The 15,824-nt window shown below is 38.2% G+C and overlaps 1 protein-coding gene across 1 annotated transcript in view; it reads right to left on the bottom strand.

Annotated features, from left to right (window-relative positions):
- Nucleotides 1-2,148: 2,148 nt before the first annotated feature.
- The window catches only part of LOC112142463 (zinc finger protein OZF-like), a 17,656-nt gene continuing 3,980 nt past the window's right edge, over nt 2,149-15,824 (bottom strand). The window contains exon 2 of the mRNA XM_024265873.2: nt 2,149-5,792. Coding sequence (XP_024121641.1) covers nt 4,624-5,792 — 1,169 coding nt within the window. The 3' untranslated portion in view covers nt 2,149-4,623. The remainder of the gene's footprint in view (nt 5,793-15,824) is intronic.

The raw sequence follows: 15,824 nt of genomic DNA, 5'->3' as shown, positions 1-15,824 counted from the left end.
TCTGACACCCCGAGTAGATGTGGTACCTACACCGGCTCCGGCGTTTGTGGTGGTCTGCTCGTTACGTTGATCGTAAATAATGAAAACGAGTCATGTGAAACATTGATTGTTTTATCATCTGACAGTAAAACATTTTTGGTGTTTTTTTTTTAGCAAAGGCGTTTGAGAAATGTCGCCGTTCATCGCTGAATGTGTGACAAATGTCGAATATGAAACTAGCTTAACCGCGCTGCTGTCAGGTCTCTGCAGTACCCGGCGTCTCTTCTTCTCTGGTGTTCTGGAGTAACCCAACCTTAATTTGGATATGGATTTTCCTCCGTGTGTACTTTATCCTCAGAATGAAAGATTTAAAATTCTCAGCCACATCCTTCTGACTTCATCCTCGCCCGGTAGACGGTAAAATCTGTACTGAGGAGGGCAGCTGTACTCCCTCTTCGTCAGCAGCCCATGTCCCACAAAACGCTTCACAGATTTAATTTAGTTTGGTTGTTAGTACAACCACGAGCTGCAAAACATGTGCCTGAACTGCGCAAAGACATTTTTGAAAACATTGAGGGTTAAGTAAAACACGCTTTTAAAGTTTGTATGCACCGCTAAAGCTAACAAAACCGCCACTTTCAGTGGAAACAAATAGAGCCGTGTAACTTCCGGTAGCTATGCAGGAAGTTGCACCCATAATCCCTTTACATGAGAGGCCCCAGGAATAAAGTCAATAGCATTGATTTTACCCATGAAGTGGTCTGTGAAGTCCTCATATGCAGCATTAGATGACGGCATGCAGGACTTATTAAAATCTTTATTTATTAAAATTTCTATTGTTTTAAAAATAAATTTGGGATTGTTTTTATTTTCTGTAATGATGTTTGAAAAGTAAAGTGTCCTGGCCTTTTTAACGGAGTTATTGTAAATTTTGAGTTTTCCCTTTTAAAATTTCTTGATGAATTATTAATTTAGACTTTCTGTATCTCCTCTCTGCTCTTCTGCACTTCTGTTTCAGACACCTTATGTCATCAGTCTTCCATTGTGTTTTAATAGGGATTCTTAATGTTTTTGTCTTTACTGGAGCCACTGCATCTAAGGAAGACTGAAGTATGTTATTAAAATCATCAACCATAAAATCACAGGATGCAAATAAATTTTGAGCAGGAGTTCGGTTAAAATTATTAATAAAATTTGCAGCCACTTCAGGATTTATATACCGTTTCCTCACAGTTCTCACTGAGGCTTCCTGCTGGATTTCACTGGTGACATTAAAAAACACACAACAGTGATCTGATATTGGTAAGTCAACAACAGAGGACACCCTGGCAGACAAACCGTAGGTAATGACGAGGTCGAGGGTGTGTCCTCTGTTGTGAGTGGCCTGTGTGACATGTTGTTTAAAATCCATGCTGCTAAGAACATTTTAAAACTCACAACCATAGACATCATTATTTTTATAAACATGCAAATTAAAATCACCACTAATTAAAATCCTATTAAATCTAATATGAACAGATGATACAAATTCAGAAAATTCTTCAATAAAACATGAAGGAGGGTTTGGTGGTCTATACACTGTGACAGCTAAAACAGATTAATAACAGATTAACGACTAATACTTTTTGAAATTTTAGCTTGTATGTGTCTGATGTGTGGCTTCCAACTCAGTTTGTTATCAATAACAATCCCTAAGAATGTTATTTCTGTAACACTTTCAAATAAGTCATTGTTAACTTTAATTGAGAGCTTTGTGTTGGCTTTGTAATTACCAAAAAACATCCCTTTAGATTTGTCTAGTTTCAAAGATAGTTTGTTGTAATCCATCCATGATTTTATTTTGATTAACTCTGTGTTCAACACATTGATAAGTTCCCTTTGATTGTCTGTAGAATAGAAATTATTTGTGTCATCAGCAAATAAAATTAGTTTTAAAAGATTTGAAACACTGAATATATCATTGATGTAAATATTGAACAGCAGCGGGCCCAGAATTGATCCTTGTGGGACACCACAACTTATCCCTTTGGCCTCTGATGTAAATTCATTAATCTTGACAAATTGATTTCTTCCTGTTAAATAGCTTTTGACCCAACTTAGCACTACTCCTCTGATCCCGTACACTTCCAGTACGTCCAGTAGGATGTCATGATTGAGAGTCAAATGCTGTTTTTAAGTCAATGAAGATTCCAGCTGCGTATTTCTTTTTATCCAGAGCGTTTGTGATTTCCTCTACAGCATTACTGATAGCCATTGAGGTTGATCTGGTTTCTTTGAAAATAGTTCTATATTATCACAATCTATAATCACAATTGCAGATCACAACTGATCACAATTATCACAATTTTTACTCTGGAATTTATTAACAGTTGATATAAGCTCATTTTCATTCACATCAGAAAGAAAGATGGAGTGTGGGATCCTTGCGGTGGATGGAATATTTTCTATGTTGGTTTTGCACTTTGGAATTTCTGCCGCCAACGCTGGACCCACGTTTACAAAACAGATGTTGAGACCGTTTGCTGCTTCATTCATGGAATAGGTTTGACCCTTCTCATCTGTAAAGTAATCTGGGTACGTTCGTTTTTTTGTCCCTTATTTAATGATGGTGTTTAATATTTCCCAAACTCGCTTCACATTGTTTTTATTTTCATTCAGTAGATTATTACAGTACTCTTTTTTACTGTGTCGTGTTATTTCAGACAGTTTATTTTTGTAGGATTTGTATCACTGTTCATTTTCTCTCAATCTTTGTTTTAAGAACTTTTTATATAGGTTATTTTTCTTTTTACAAGCATTTCGTAGACCAGTAGTTAACCAAGTACATTTAGCAAATTTCTTCTTGATTTGATAAATTGAACAGTTCTTGTTGTATAGTGAGATAAATATTTCTAGAAAACATTTATAAGCAGTGTCCACATCCTTCTCTCTGTACAGAGTTCCAGTTTTGTCTGGTTAAGTCATTATTAAGAGAGTTCATTGTTTTTCATTCTTAACCTTTAACAGACGGATACTTTGATTATTTTCTTTGTTTTTATATTGATATCAGACAGTGTAAAAACTGGTAAATGATCAGTTATGTCACAAATCATAAGTTCACTCATATGAGTGTTTTCTATGTTATTTGTGAATATATTATCAATAAGAGTAGTACTTTGAGCAGTGATTCTGCTGGGTCTAGTTATGGTTGGATATAAACTCATACTGTACATTCTGCTGATAAAGTCATCTGTTGCTTTATGTTTGCCTGGGTTTATCAGATCTATATTGAAATCTCCACAGATAAACAATATTTTGTTATTTTGAGAGTAAAACATTTTTACAATCCAGTCACTGAACACTTCTAAGCTTGACCCTGGTGACCTGTATATACAGCTTACAACGACATTTTTCCCTGATTCATTGCAATACATTCCAGTAATCCATCCACTGCAACTGACACTGTATCAATTACTGTGAACTTCTTTTTTTTGCACATAAATTGCGACTCCTCCGCCTTTTCTGTTTACTCTGTTCACAAAATGAAGTTTGTAGTTTTCCAATTCAAAGTCAGCATCCTTGTCACAACTAAACCAAGTTTCAGATATGGTTATAATGTTAAAGGAATGTTCCAGATTCTGTAAATAGTCCTTGAATTCTCCAAAGTTGGTGTACATACTTCTGCTGTTAAAGTGGACGATTGACAATCTTCCTTCTTGGTTCACAGAGTTTTTAAAGTCATCTATGCTGTAATATCTGCAGTCCAGATTAACAGTGGAAAAGAATTGATCAGGGTCTATGTCATCTTGCTGGTTGTTATCGTTATCACTGAATATATGAAGGTCAGGTTGCTGACGGTTCAGATCTCTCTGAAAGTCGTGCTCACAGTTGACTGTTGTAGAGATTGTGTTGTTTTTATCAGCCATTGTTAGTGAAGTTTGTCTCCTCACCTCGTAGACCAGAAATCATACTTATCTCTTGTTTAGACTGCAGTGGGTACAAACTGTCTCCCATCCTCCAGCCTGTCCAGAATGTTCTGGCACTGCATCTTGATGGCTCGAACTTCTTCCAGCAGTAAATCAAGCAACTTCTTGATATCCTCCGAATTGTCCGTTGCTTGGTTTTTTTTCAGAGGCATGATCAGGAATTGTTTTTAACAATATTTACTCTTTTTGGAGTAAAAATAGAGTTTTCAATGTGCAGGTGCTCTTGCCTCCGTGCTGTTGCGGCGTAATCCCGGAAGCAAAAAGTTGACTTTAAAAGAAGGGAAAAATGTTTATCACAATATTTAAACCTTGCTAGTTAAAACATTATTGTCTTTTCATCACGAGTCCTCTGCTGTGACTCTCACTTATTTAAAAAAAAAAAATTAAAGGTTTCTCTCCTTTGTGAGTGTTTTTTGAGAATATTTATTTGACAAAACTTTTATGAAATTCTTTAAACAAAAAAATGCTTCTTTCTTGCATGAATTTTCATGTGTGTTTTTAGATTAAATGTGCAACTAAAACTTTTATCACATTCTTTACACATAAAAGGTTTTTCTCCTGTATGAGTTCTCATGTGTAGTGTGAGAGCAGATGTGCGACTAAAACTTCTGTGACATTCATTACACAAAAAAGGCTTCTCTCCTGTATGAGATCTCATGTGTGTTCTGAGATTAGATAGTTAACTAAAACTTTTATCACATTCTTTACATAAAAAAGGCTTTTCTCCTGTGTGAGTTCTCATGTGTCTTTTGAGACTAGATATCTGACTAAAACTTCTGTCACATTCATTACACAAAAAAGGCTTCTCTCCTGTATGAGATCTCATGTGTGTTCTGAAATTAGATAGTTGACTAAAACTTTTATCACATTCTTTACATATAAAAGGCTTTTCTCCTGTGTGAGTTCTCATGTGTCTTTTGAGACTAGATATCTGACTAAAACTTTTATCACATTGTTTACACAAAAAAGGCTTCTCTCCTGTATGAGTTCTAATGTGTGTCTTGAGATGAGAAATAAGAATAAAACTTCTGTCACATTCTTTACATGTAAAAGGCTTCTCTCCTGTGTGAGTTCTCATGTGTATTTTGAGATGAGGTATTTGACTAAAACTTCTGTCACATTCTTTACATGTAAAAGGCTTCTCTCCTGTATGAACTGTCATGTGAGTTTTGAGACTAGACATTCGACTAAAACTTTTGTCACATTCTTCACATGGAAAAGGCTTCTCTCCTGTATGAGTTCTAATGTGTGTTTTTAGATTAAATATGCAACTAAAACTTTTATCACATTCTTCACAAGAAAAAGGTTTTTCTCCTGTATGGATTCTCATGTGTCTTTTGAGGTGATATGCATCATTAAAACTTGTATCACATTCTTTACAAGAAAAAGGCCTTTCTCCTGTATGAGTTCTCGTGTGTTTTTTGAAATGAAAGAGATGAATAAAACGTTTGTCACATTCTTTACAGAGATAAGGTCTTTCATCAGACTTAGTTCTCATGTGCACTGACACATTGTGTGGAATTCTTCTTGTACCAGACCCTGTTGATTCTTCAAGTTGGTTTCCTTCTTCATCCTGACTATCAGTTCCTTTCAAGCTCTGCTGATTGTTTCCATCTGCTTCACTGTCAACATGTTCCTCATAATTACGAATCTCAGTCTGCTGCTTCAGATCAAGCTGCTTTTCATCCTGACTGATGCAGAGTTTCTCTTGCTCCTCTTTTATCTGTGGGGGTTCTGGTTCCTCCTGTTCCTCTTTAATTTGTGATGGTTCTTGTTCTTCCTGTTTCACTCTGAAATTCCTCTGCTGGTTACAGGAATCTTCTTCAGTCCCATAATCCTGGGGGAGGACTGCAGGGACACAAACACAGAAAGAAGCCCTCATACAATATAAAATGACTTTAGGTATTACCAAACATCACACATTCCACAGTTCACATCTTTGCAAAATTAACTCCTCGGATCTCATTCAAAATTAAAGTTCCCCTTCAACATTTCTTTCAAATTTTCCCCAAGAGTTCCCAGTGGGGATTTAATTAGGACTGTGAAGTTTTTAACAAAAATTCTGCATCCTTTGTCGTTTTTTGTCCATTGGTCTTTTTAAGTGCTGGTATTCACATTCACTTTTCCTTCCTTTTATTAAAAGAACCTTCACTTTCTATGATAATCAACACTTTAGTCACCACCTGTATAACGCTAACCTACTCACCTGTTGGATCAATAACACTGATAGACGTCTCATTTGGACAGTCAGACGCTGTGTACTTCTCCGCTAGAATCTGATGTATTTTAGCACGCCGGTGTTTGAATAGATAACAGCGGTTAGATTACTACTAGAGCTGGGACAAAATATTGGTATGGACCTATCGCGATATTTTAACTCACGGACGATTACCGGTCCTCTCTTTCCCTAAATCGGTTTCTCAAAATAATACCAAAAAAGTCTGGGGGGGGGGGGTTACGTGAGAACAACAGTGAAATGTGAAGATGCCGATGCGAAACTTCAACAACTTTTACTCGACCGATACGTTTTTTGCCTAAATGTCTCAAAAGTTTTAGCCTTTAAATCCCAGTATTAATCCGGCTACAGCGCGATCACAGGGTGCACTTCTCTATCTTTCCCCGCTGCTTCTCTGTATGCAGAGGGGAGGGGTGAGCCGCCTCGTGCGCTCCCACACAGGCTGCAGAGCGGCCGCGAGTGAACAGCTCCAAGCTGCGTCTTTATTTTTCTAAAGTAGATGCAGACAGCGCGCGCGCGATTCTAATGTAACAAACGTGGATTGTAAGGGCGGTAACAGCAGTAACCTGTCCAAACACCGCGCTACAATACATAAAATTCCTGCGGAAAGGCGCGCAGCGTCTGACCGTCCAAATGAGACGTCTTGCCTCATTATTGATCCAACAGATGAGTATGCCAGCGGTACACATGTAGAAAAGTGCAGGAAAATATAATAAAAAGGAGGAGAAATTAATATGGAAACAAGTACTGTAAAATAATATACAATAAACAATGATTAACAGGCTGGACATTAATATTATGCCTAAATAATAATACGTTATCTGTCATAAAATGTAAAATTATTTAGAATGCAGCATTATGATTTTTTTACCAATATTATTTGTTCTTTGAAGTGAGATGGCCGGATAATATGCTCTGTATTTTAGCTCTTAACTGGAGCTTTAAAAAAATATCCTTAAAATATATATAATTATTGTAAAGACACATTCATTTAAATGTTTATTTTCATTCTAATGTTGGAAAGGGCGTTGAATTAACATATCGTATTTTAAATTGTTCTAAAAAAGTTTTAGCAGAAAATAAAAATATTTGTATATCATAGATTAACAAGGTAATATAATGATTGTTGCAATGTTTGCTATATCAAAATACATCGACATTGTGAGCCCTAAATCGTGAATCGCATCGTATTGTGAGTTACCCTGAGATTCCCAGACCTAATTACAACCCTTACAAACCATGTTTTTGTTACATTAGAGACAGAGCTCGCTGTTTGCGTCTTCTGTAGAAAGCTACAGACACAACTTGGAGCTGTTTGCTCGCGGCTGCTCTGCTATCCATGTGTTTTCATCAGTCAGTGGAGCAGGTGGTGAGAGGGTGTGAGGAGCCCCTCCATGTTGCATGCAGAAAAGCAGTGAAAAAAGTTGACTTTGTGTTCCCGTTATGTATTAGCCCGGAAACCGAGTTTTAGGTATTTAGAAAAAAAACATATTGGTCTGGTAAAAATTAATAACAGTTTTGAAACAGCAACCTTACATTTCACAGTCATGCTCACTTGAAGAGCCCTCTGATGGACTATTTTGGTATTATTTTAAGAAACCAATTCAGGGAAAGAGAGAACTGGTAACAATTCATAAGTTGAAATATCTTGATAGATCACTGTACCACTATTTTGTCACACCTCTACTCGTGACCTGACTTGGACAAAAGTTGTAATTTGTGGCTTGACTTTGGCTTGACTGTAACAGCTGTAACAGGACTCAGACTTTAACATCCATAGCAGTGACTTGACTAAGTCCATCACAGCCATAACTTGTGGCCTCACTCTGACTTTAACTGCCGTAATTCGTAACCTGACTTGGACTACAACAGCCGTAACTAGTGACTTTCACTGAAACTTGGCTTTCAGGAAACGTCCCAGATTCCGCTGTTCAGCTACAAACTCACTCACTCATCAGGGAGACCGGACAGCAGCCTCCAGTAAGGTGAAAGGGGGCGGGGTGTGTGTTTATCAACACCCTGTGGAGTGAGGATATGCAGACTGTTGATCAGCTCTGTTCACCTGATTTTGATGCTCAAATCCCGTCCTTATTATCTTCCAAGGGAGTCTACAACTGTGTTTTTGGCCCCGTCCATATTCCTCTGCAGCGGAACTCTGCAAGCTCCATGATGTCATCAGCGCACTGGAAACGGCTCACCCTGATGCCTTTTTTATTGCGGCGGGAGACTATAATCAGTGCAATCTCCAGACTGTATTTCCCAAATGTCACCAGCATGTAAACGCTCTAATCCGTGACAAGAACACCTTGGATCATGTATACACCAGCATAAAAGGTGCATATAGAGCCGCACCCGCCTCTACTCCAGACACTCAGACCACATCTCTTTGTTCCTTTACCTGGCCCACAGACAGACTCAAACAATCAGATCCAAACGGTCAGGTACGTCACATGCTGTGTGCTTGTTCCATTGCATTTACATCTGCCAAAGAGACCGAGTACAAAGATGTGAAGTACGGACTGGGAAAGGCCATCACATGAGCTAAGAGGCAGTAAAGAGAGAAGCTGGATGGCCTTTATTCCACTGCTGACTCTGGGCGCATGTGGAGGGGCCTGCAGCACATCACAGACTACAGAAACAGCTCCAGTACCATCCGTGACACAGACAGCCTACAGGACGACTGCAATGATTTCTGCACTTGCTTTGAGACTTTTGGACAACTCTTAAAGGAGAAAAGCTGCATGATTCATTAATGCCTCAATAAACTATTGCATCTATTTTTGGTTAGCATATAGCTGAAACACTTCAAGTTTAAAGCTAATGATGGTTAAGATGTGTGTTTAACATCCATGTGACACACAAACCGATTGGTCGACTGATCAAAAAAAATAATCGGAGAATCAGTCGACTATTAAAACAATCGTTTGTGGCAGCAGTAATTCAGAGCAGCATTCTGGACACACGAGACTCCCTCCAGTTCCGGCAGGTCCAACAGATCCACTTCAGATGCCATTGCTGCAGCACTACAAATCTCCCTCTCACATCTGGAGAATAAAGACTCCTACATCAGGATGCTCTCTATTGACTACAGTTCTGCGTTCAACACAGTTTTTCACCCACAAACTGTTCTCTCTTGGACTACACCCCATCATCAGTGACTGGCTCCTGGATTTTCTTACTGGCAGGCCTCAGTCTGTCAGAATAGGAAAGAGGACCTCCGCTAGCATAATTACCAACGTTAACACTTCACAGGGGTCCTCAGTCCCATCCTCTACACCCTGTTCATCCTCGACTGTGCAGCCTCTAATCAGGACAACATCATCCTGAAGTTAGCGGACGACACCGCTGTGAGAGGACGCATCACTGGCGGGGACGAGGCAGCCTACAGGAGAGAGGTGACTTCTCTGGTGACTTGGTGTGAGGACAACAACCTCACCCTCAAAACAGACAAGACCAAGGAAATGATAGTGGACATGAGGAGAGAGAGGAGCCCTCATCAGCCGCTGTTTATCCGGGGTCTGGAAGTGGAGAGGGTGAGCAGCTTCAAGTATCTTGAGGTCCACCTCAGCCAGGACCTCACCTGGACCCGGCTGCATAACAGTGTAGTACGGCAGCTCTACTAACATGGACTACAAACACCTGCAGAGAGCGGTGAAGGCTGCGTCCAAGATCACCAGGACTCCTCTGCCCTCACTGCAAAGCATCTACAAGAGCAGGGTCCTGAGGAGAGCTGCTTCCATCATTAAGGACCCCAACGAGGTCTGTTCACTCTCCTTTCCTCAGGTCGGAGGTACAAGATTAAAATGCAGAACCAGCAGACTCAGGAACTCTTTCTTTCCCTCTGCCATCAGACTCCTTAACTCCTTAAGAACTGACAGGCGTCTACAACAACAGACTGGACTTTTGCACATCTAGATTATTGATCATTATTTGATTATTTATCATTATTATTGCACCTTAGTAACAGCTGCCCATGTACCCCACTTTCTTCACATGAGTCTCCTTTAATATACTCAGGTAAATTTGCACATCAGCTGATTTCTAAATAACTTTAGACATTTACATAAGCATAGCTTGTTTATTTCTTATATTTTATCTCTGTGGAAGACCTCATGAATCGTTCCTCTCCCCAAAGTCAAGCATGCAAAGGAGAACAAAGACTACCGGCCTGTAGCACTGACTTCACATGTGATGAAGACCTTTGAGAGGTTGGTGCTGCAGCAGCTGAAGCCACAGGTACAGCATGTCCAAGATCCACTGCAGTTCGCCTATAGGGAGAGAGTGGGGGTGGAGGACGCTGTCCTCTACCTGCTACACCGTACCCTCTCACACCTGGATGAAGGAGGTGGTGCAGTGAGAATTCTGTTTTTTTATTTTTCCTGCACCTTTAACACCATTCATCCTCACCTACTGCAGGAAAAGCTTATCAAGATGGCTGTACATCCAGCCTTGGTTTCTTGGATCATGGACTACCTCACTAACAGGCTGCAATGCGTCCGCATGGGGGGATCGGTCTCCAGTACCCTCAGCTGCAGTGTCGGGGCACCGCAGGGGACAGTGCTGTCTCCTCTTCTCTTCTCTCTGTATACGTCTAATTTCCGCTACAACACCGCGACCTGCCACTTGCAGAAGTTCGCAGATGATACAGCTGTTGTGGCCTACATCAAAGGAGAAGAGGACAGCGAATACAGGTGGCTGGTGGAGGACTTTGTGGACTGGTTCAGGGAGAACCAGCTGCAGCTTAATGTCCAGAAGACCAAGGAGATGGTTCTGGATTTCAGGAGGAAAGCTTCAACACCTCAGCTGCACATAGAGGGAGACAGCGTGGAGAGGGTACAGACCTACAAATACCTGGGGGTCATGTTGGACCACAAGGTGGACTGGACCGCCAACACAGATCAGCTCTTCAAGAAGAGTCAGTCCAGGCTGTACTTTCTCCGGAGGCTGCGCTCGTTCAACATCTGCACTAAGCTGCTGCAGATGTTCTATCAGTCTGTGGTGGCGAGTGCTCTCCTCTATGCTGCTGTGTGCTGGTGCAGCACCAGCAAGAAGAACATCTTCCGGCTCAACAAAATCATAAAGAGGGCAAGCTCTGTGGTGGGATTGAAGCTGGCTCCTGTGGAGGAGGTGGCAGGGTAGAGAACTCTGGCCGTCTTCAGGTCCATCATGAGGAATCCCTCACATCCCCTACATGAGGCCTTCACCAGCAGGAGGAGCACATTCAGCAGCAGACTGCTGTCCCAGCGCCTCTCCACGGACAGAATGAAGAACTCTTTTGTTCCTCGCGCCATCCGGCAATACAATTCTTTGGCTGAGAATCTGAGAAGCGTTTAATTATTTTAATCCACTAATTTTTAATCTATTTAATAAATTAATATTTAACTATTTATTCCAGTAATTTTATTTTATTTTTCATATTTTTTATTATTATTTTTTTTTTAAATCTACGACTCCTATTTATTGTGCTTTATGTGTGTATGTTTTTACGATTGTCAGCAGATGACCACATTTAAATTTCCTACGGGATTTTTAAAGACCCTATCTATCTATCTATACATAATAGATATTAATTAAAAAAAATGAATTACTGGAACTAAAATAAATAATCATAATATACATTAATGATTTATTTCCGGCAAATAGAATAGAATAGCAATACTTTATTCTTCCCAGGCTATCATCCCAAATATAAAGTTATTCTTTTAGTACTTACTGTAGTAAGTACTAAAAGTTCTGGTTCTGTTGGCAGAGCATCTTTCAGCTTTCATTATTTCACACAGGTGGTTATGCAGAGAGTTTCACACTGTAAGATCTTCCTAACACAATCCTGTATATTTAAGCCACAGAGAGATCAAGTTATGCAGCAACATGAAGGGTCTTGGCTAAGGATCCTCACTGGATTTTAGCTCAATTAACCAAATCCAGGTCCTACACCAGCCAACGGAGCTATTCAGCTACCTCTAAATGTAATGCAGACTTTAACCCCCCCTCCCAAAAATAAATAAATAAATATATCTGGAAAAATTGTGAGTCACAAAATTGTGCTTTCATAATAATATTGCAAAAAAGAAAATAGTTGAAATAGTATTGCAACTATGTCTGAAAACCAAAAGTGCTGCATGTGTTGTTTGTCATACTAACAGCATTAGGACTGATACATCAGAACAAAATATCCAGAATATTTCTAAGAAAGTCTCAACTAATAAAAAAATAAAAACATAAACAATTGTATGCTTTTGGCTTTTTTATTTTTGCTACACTATGAGACAGAACCTGAGTAACTTGTTAGTTCATTCTGTGATGATGCTTTTATTGTATGTAAAACTAAATGTTTTTATTTTTTTGTTAGTTTGCTATTTATAGTGGTTAAATTTCCTGCAACTGGACAGAATCATTCTTAATTTTCACCCTCAGTAAATGGAGTGTGATCAGCTTTAATATTGATTTACAACTTGTTCATATTTCATATTGACATTTGATAGAACACAAAGTGTGTGGATGTTAGAGCTGCTTCTCTGGCGGGACTGCTTTAGTAAAGATGTTTCTTCAGAAAGGTGAAAGTAAGAGGCATAGAGGGAAAATCAGAGTATACACTCTAAAGTTGTCTAGACTACACCACTGATTAAACGCCATTACCAACGACCGTGTTGGGACAGGACAAAACAGCAGCTCAGACGAGGAAAACAAAAAGGTTCATTGATCTATTTTTCTACAAGTGGATGTACCGAGTTAAAGTTAGTTGGATATTCGACAGACATTCGCTCTGGGCATGGCTAGGGACCGTCAACAAATTAAAGTTTTACCATCAACAAATAAAGTTTTTTCTTCAATAGCTATTAGGTTTTTATACCTAATTGGTCCAAATCACTCTAGAATAATAAAGTTAGCTCTGATCTATCAGGGTCAGCAACTGAAATTCACTTTGGATGCTTTTCCAATTTTTAATGATTTTTTTTGCTGTAAATGTTCACATTTTTCTTCAATAGCTTTTATGTTTTTATAGCTAATTGGTCTAAATCAGTCTATAATGGTAAAAGTAACTTAGATCTATCGGGGTCAGCAACTTTGGATGTTATTTTTATGTTTAATCAATTTTTTAATATACATTTTTGTGTCATAGTCTGTATTTATGTTGCCTGTCTTTGTGGATTGATGTACTAAAAGTTTCTGCATGGTTTTCCTCTAGGAACTCAAGTCCTTCGACTTCTAAACCACAATAGGATAACACCTACAGCTTGGTACACCTGACCTGGATCCTGGCTCAAGTTCATTCGATGGTTACCAAAGTTCTGCACCATGGCAACTTACAGCTTTTGACAAGTTACACCAGGATCACTGAGATATGAAGTAAATGCTCAGAACTAATTTACGGATCATTAAAGTAATTTCATGATGTTACACTTGTCAAAACGTTATTTCGTTGAGTATCAGTTTAGGGTTAGGATCTAATCTCTAACATTTCTAAGCATACAGCATCTTATTAAAAAGAAATCATTTCTTTTTCTATTTTTTATAATCTAGGCATCAAATTTAAATGAGTCTCAACTGATGAATACTTAATTGACCGATTGCAACATAACTTTTACTTCCCAACTAAAAAACAGTGTATCTGGAAACTAATCACAGTGCTCCTCCATTTCAGTATTTTTAAATGTTTCCATTTTTTTATGTTATTCAGCAAAATTCTACACACAATTCTAGACCAATACAACTCTTTAAAAACAAATGTATATTTGTCTATATTTGTATATATCTGCAAACAAAATAAAAATACACATTTTACATAAAGATTCACAACTTTTGGAATGATGCTCTATAATGAACTAAGGTGCAATTTGTTTTCATTGAACATACTTGATATATTTAGCATCTTACTTGGAGTAAACAGGTGGTAAATGTTAGTGGTTGATCTAGAATAGTAAAGGAAAGCAATAGCCACCATAAGGTCCCTGAGTTGACAGTACATGTAAAAACAAAAAGCAAGCATGACGATAAATTAATTGTCTGAAGACATCTAAGATAGTATAGTACTAAGGTACAAGGCTGGGTATGGTTACATGCAAATTTCTGCTACTTGGAAAGTTCATATGATTAAAGTGGCCTACATCATCCGTAGATCTAGACGGCAATCTAAGTTCAGTGGTGTGGGGGCAAATGCTAGTCAGGAAGGTAACCAATAACCCAATGGTCACCCTGTCAGAGCTCCAGCCTTCTTCTGTCCTTTGGAGTGTTCAGAAGGAAGCCACTACAAGGTCGCTTCCCATCCCAACATGATGGATCTTGAAAGTTCATACAAGGAGGAACAAGTTTAAAAAAGACAGGCGTGCCAAGCTTATGGCATAAGAATTAAAAAAGGCTTGAAGCTGTAGCCTACTTCCTGCTAAAGGTACATCAACTAAGTATGCAGCAAAGCCTGTAAATACTTATGTACAGTAGATGTGATTTTCCTTTTATAAATGTCTAATAATTCTAAAAATAAATGTAAAACACTACACACTATATGTCTATGTACATAAATGTCATATATCCTTTGCCGTTCTGTCAAGGTCTCCAAAGCCTACAGTGTAAAACTTAAATTCATCTAAAAAATATCTTTGAAAAAATCTCATATCTTTTCAAGGTACCAATAACATGCCGTCTGCTTTCTTTTGCAACTGTCCTGTCTGCAGTGCCAAAAAAGACAAAAAAGAAAAAAATTAGCACATGACAGATTTTAAACAATTATTACAACAATTTCAACTCTTATTTGTTGACCTAAGTACACAGTCTGGACTTTTTCTTTCAAAGTCATTATTGCGGGCAAAAACAAAATTGAAAAACTTAATCTGAAAGTCAGAAATAAGAAATGATTGCTTCAACCTATCAGATTAAGGAATAAGAGCACCCAGGTCTAAATTAAGACCTATTATGACATAATTGATGTCTTGCCTCCAACTTAACTGTTTTAACTCACGCGATACGCCTAAACTCCCTCTGCAAGTCAACGGCCATTGGTGCTTTTATTATAATTGATGTTGTAATTGTTATAACAATTTTTCTAAAAGTGACTTTTTTGTGTTATCTAAAAGCTATTGAAGAAAAATGCGTAAATTTACAATAAAAAATTGACTAAAAATAGAAAAACTATCCCAAGTGAATCTAAGTTGCTGACCCCGATAGATCTGAGCTAACTTTTTTACATATAAATTTCATATATAAAGAGAAAAGTGGCTAAAACTGTATTTGTTTTGAATAACATTAAGTATTACTTATCCTGTCATGTCTTAAGAATGTTGTACTGTTCAATTGTACTGCCTTATTTCACTTATTGTGTTGAAGTTTGGGGTAATACATATGAAATTCATTTAACACCGTTATACCTACAGCTGAAAAAGGTTATTCAAATAATTCATAAAGTTGGATACAGAGAACATACAAATGATTTATTTGTGGAGTTAAGATTGTTGAAATTTTAGGTTAAACAGCAAACTTTATTAGGCATACTTAAAGTTAAAATCAGAGAGATGCCAGAGAGTCTGCAAAAACTATTTGTTTTCACCTCAGAAGATGAAAATCACAGGAGGAAATATGATTTTAAGTTTCCAATTGTTCGAACTGCTTTAAGCAGACATGCTTTTCTTTTGTTAGGGTAAAAGTTTTTAATC

The sequence above is a fragment of the Oryzias melastigma genome, linkage group LG2 (genome assembly GCF_002922805.2).
Source record: "Oryzias melastigma strain HK-1 linkage group LG2, ASM292280v2, whole genome shotgun sequence".
Lineage (NCBI taxonomy): Eukaryota > Metazoa > Chordata > Actinopteri > Beloniformes > Adrianichthyidae > Oryzias > Oryzias melastigma.
Note: the sequence above shows the minus strand (reverse complement) of the source record. Positions and strands in the feature narration are given on the sequence as shown.